Genomic DNA, 4388 nt, shown 5'->3' with positions numbered 1-4388 from the left:
AATATATCAATATTTTATTTTAATAACGATATATGTAATATGTACGGAACAAAAGTTCACAAGACACCTGATTACTATACCATACCGCAAAAATCACATCCTTCATATTTATTCTCAAATTTAGTCATTTCAATATTTTAATATAAATTAAGTATAACTATAAACCATGTAATGTGTAACTATAGATTATATTAATATATAATGAACATAATCAATGGTCTTGAATTATTAGATAATAAAACAAATTGTCATAATTAGTCAAAATCTAAATGATATATTACAAATCCACATAAATTATATCAATAATAACAATACTTTAATTTAATTTTTAACCAACAAATTATATAATATTTAAACAAAATACTTATAACAACAATAGCAAAAAAAAAAAAACCGTGCATACGCGGGTCTCATACTAGTTGATGTTAAATTACTCATTTTAAAGACAAAAAAAAAGTTATATTGTGGCCATGTCTAGGTTTTTCCTTTCCTACCTTTACTCTCGATCATAGTTTTCCGTGAATATCTGAGACAAAAGATGTTGTATGGAAATCGTATGATTTTTGTTAGGAAAAAGTTAATGAGGAAGCGTCCAATGCGTAGTGATGTTAGAATTGTGAGAGGAGACGGATGCAAAGAAAGAGATCAAATTCTCATTCTCAATCAATTTGATTCATCATGCCAAGCAGGCTCAGGAAGGCAATAGGAGCTGTGAAGGACCAGACAAGCATTAGCCTAGCAAAGGTTACCAATGCAGCCAATCTTGAAGTCATCATCCTGAAAGCCACAACTCATGATAAAAGCCCCATTGAAGAGCGTTACGTGAATGAGATTTTGAACATAGTCTCCTCTAACAAATTGTGTGCATCTGCATGTGCTCATTGTATAGGCAAACGCATTGGAAAGACCCGCAATTGGGTTGTTGCCCTCAAATGTCTCCTCATTGTCCTTAGAATCTTTCAAGATGGTGATCCATATTTTCCTAGGGAAGTCTTCCGTGCAATGAAAAGGGGTGCCAAAATTCTCAACCTTTCAGGTTTCAAGGATGACTCCAATTCTAGTCCTTGGGATTACACCGCATTCGTTAGATTATTTGCTTTGTACCTGGACGAACGCTTGGATTGCTTCCTCACTGGAAAGCTCCAACGGCGATTCAAGCATCACAACCGCTTTCACCAGATGAACCAGGTTATCAAGACTTCCAATGAGCCAGGTATCAAAGACATGAAACCCATAATGGTGCTTGACAGAATTTCTCACTGGCAAAGGTTATTGGATAGAGCCATTTGCACAAAGCCTACAGGGTCAGCCAGGACCAACCGCTTGGTTCAGATTTCTGTCTACGCTATTGTACAAGAAAGCTTTGATCTTTACAGGGATATCTCTGATGGGCTTGGTGTTGTCTTGGATAACTTTTTCCATTTGCCATTTTGGGCTTGTGCTGAAACATTCAATGCTTGCGTTAAATCCTGCAAGCAGTTTGATGACTTATCAGCTTTCTATTCTTTTTGTGTGAGCATTGGGATTGGAAGGTCCTATGACTACCCGAGAGTGCAAAAGGTCTCTGAAGAACTTATGGAAACATTACATGACTTCTTCAGAGACCAAGCTTTTCTCCCCACAAGTAAAATTTCAAAGCACCTCCATTCTCCTCCTCCGCACATGGATCTTAAAGGCTCAAGTTCATCCCATGATGAGGGTAGTGAAAGATCCTGCAGAACACTTGAAAGATGCGACACACTTGAAAGTTTGTTTGAAACAGAATCCGATTTTGGGTCACAATGTACATCGTTGGAAGATCTCATGACTGCGACCGATGTTGCCCTTAGTCCTCGGAGATCACTTGAGGAAGACATGAATTCGGAGCAATCAGACAATGATGAGAAAGAATTGGTATGTGATGGTTATGTTAGTGCAAATAGTTTTGCTTCTGCCACATCATTTCCATTTCACCAAACATCAAGGTCGAGTTTGGATGCTGAAAATTTTGATGAATTGCCGCGGGAACTGCATCAAAATGAAACGAATGGTTGGGAGCAACAAAATCAAACAAATGAGTGGGAGCAACACAATACACAAGCAGTTTCAAATAATATCACCAAAGAGTGTTGGGAGTTAGTTTTGGCAAAGACAGTAACTGCACCTGCTGAAACATCACCCAAATTCACAAATGGGATGATTCCATTTCTCACCTTGTCTGATCAACCCTTAGTTCCTCAACACAACTACAACCCATTCCTGGATGACACAGTGAATGTTGCTCCATTTGCAACAACTGGTGATAAATTTATTGATGTGGCACCAACATTTAAGGCAACAACAACACAAGCCAACCTTTATGCTCAGGATCTTATTGTACCAACCATCTCAGATCAAAGTTCCAGTTCAGTAGCAAATCCCGATCTATTTTTTGGTGACATGTATCCAAATGAGACAACAAAGGATCCAACTTCTTTAGAGACCAACATAGCAGTGCCATCAATTTTAACAACACCAAGTTTCCAGACTCGATGCTCTTTTATGAACGATTCATTTCCAACATTTCAAGTGCACAGGTCAAATATTGATGCCATAATGGAAACACCAATTCTTCCTACTCTTCAGAATCCTAGCCTATGTTTTATTCCCTTACACTTCGAAGAGCAGAACTTTTATGCTTCAACAATGCCACCAACATTTAGTGCAAAGGATTACAATGGGACAACATTGGCAACATCAGTAGACAATGATCTTTTTGGAACATGGCCTGGTGAAAATACCAATGAACAAACTTTAAATGTATCAATGCAAGAGGATACTTTATTGCGGCAACAACAACTTTGGTTGGAGCAACAACAGAGTATCATATCAAAGCATTCGAGTTCAGTTTTCAAATAAAAATAATTGAGCATTGAAATTTTGTAAATATATATAAGTCACTGACTCGCTCTTTTTATCTAGTTCTTTTTCATTCCTTTCTCTAATTTCTGCAATTTATTTTCACAATCAAATCTAGAATTTCTATACAAAGGGGCGTGTTAAGAAACCCTTCAAAACGAATTAATTTATGAACAAAAAAAAAAACTAGTTCAATATAATTATACTGATAAACTATTTGATAAACTTGAACCATTATTTTAAGAACAAGTTCATTGATGAATGAGTAAAGACTCAAATAGGTTTTGACTTAACAACAGGACACGTTTATGCTATCCATACTCAAGTAATTCTTATTTTGCAATCAACTTATGTGACTTCGATCTGATACCTCTCGATTCAGATAGGAAATGCGCATTTGTCTCATTTTGACTCTCCCCATCTCGAATTCTACTAATTGGATATGGGACTGGTTGTGAAGGGAAGCTTTGTGGGAGAAAGGAGGAAAAGGTCAGGCTAGTCAAGGCTTTACTCAAACATATGGGATAGATTAAGAGGAAATCATCTCAGCATGGCACTAAGATTAGCATTTAAGATAATCAAAGGATTAATAATATTGGGATGAAGAAGAGGTGAACATCAGAATTACTATACCCAAAATATGCCCAAGCTAGACTGGGCTCAACCTACCTGGCATAATCCCATTCAGGTAAAGGTCTATACAAACAGTATAAAAGGGACACACTGTTTACGAGGTAAAACTATTCGTTTATATTGCTTATTTGAGCGTCGAAAAGTGACCTCACGAGTTCATGATACATACGATACTTCCTTGACGATGACAACATCCCAGAGAGTACAAGGAAAGTGACCTCACGAGTTTATGATACATACAATACTTCCTTGACGATGACAGGATCCCGGAGAGACCCTTTCGTGGATGGAATAATGGTGATGAACCTCCCAGCTATATGGAAAGCTCTCACGGTTGATCATTACGATGGAAGCTCCGACCTTGATGAACATATAGACACCTATGTAATGCAAGTCAGTTTATATATGACTAATGATGAAGTTCTCTCTCGTGTGTTCCCAACATTACTTAAAGTAATGGCACTAAGTTTGACTTTGGCCCAACCATAGACACAATCGAAGGTCCAGTCACTGGAAACATGCTTAAAAGAATACAGGTAGACATGAAACTTCAAGAACACAATGGGCTTATTAGGCTTCAAATGCTCTTCTCATGAACTAAGGAGGACACAAAGATTTGATGGGAATTCTAATGCACTTCGTCCCCTTTTGCCTTAGTTCACTCTAACATTTAGGTACCTAGTCGTGTTGCATATAATATAAGTTTTCAATACTTTGTTACTTTTATTCATGATTATTCACAGTCTACTTGGTTATTTTTAATGAAAAGCCGTTCTGAATTATTTCATATCTTTCAATCTTTTTTTAATGAAATTCAAACTTGATTTGGTATTCCTATTAAAATTTTGCGAAGTAATAATGGTCGTGAATATCTTTCC

General features: G+C 36.9%; 1 protein-coding gene across 1 annotated transcript; it reads left to right on the top strand.

The window, feature by feature from the left end:
* Window positions 1-579: 579 nt before the first annotated feature.
* On the top strand, window positions 580-2953 carry LOC114189100 (ENTH/ANTH/VHS superfamily protein). The gene has a single exon (XM_028077809.2). The coding sequence runs from the start codon at window positions 679-681 to the stop codon at window positions 2875-2877; it is 2199 nt and encodes a 732-aa protein (XP_027933610.1). The 5' UTR covers window positions 580-678; the 3' UTR covers window positions 2878-2953.
* Window positions 2954-4388: the final 1435 nt, after the last annotated feature.

The sequence above is a fragment of the Vigna unguiculata genome, chromosome 6, assembly GCF_037176805.1.
Source record: "Vigna unguiculata cultivar grain cowpea cultivar isolate G323 ecotype 2 chromosome 6, ASM3717680v1, whole genome shotgun sequence".
Classification (NCBI taxonomy): domain Eukaryota; kingdom Viridiplantae; phylum Streptophyta; class Magnoliopsida; order Fabales; family Fabaceae; genus Vigna; species Vigna unguiculata.
The sequence above is the reverse complement of the archived record's forward strand: the minus strand, read 5'-3'. Positions and strand labels throughout refer to the sequence as shown.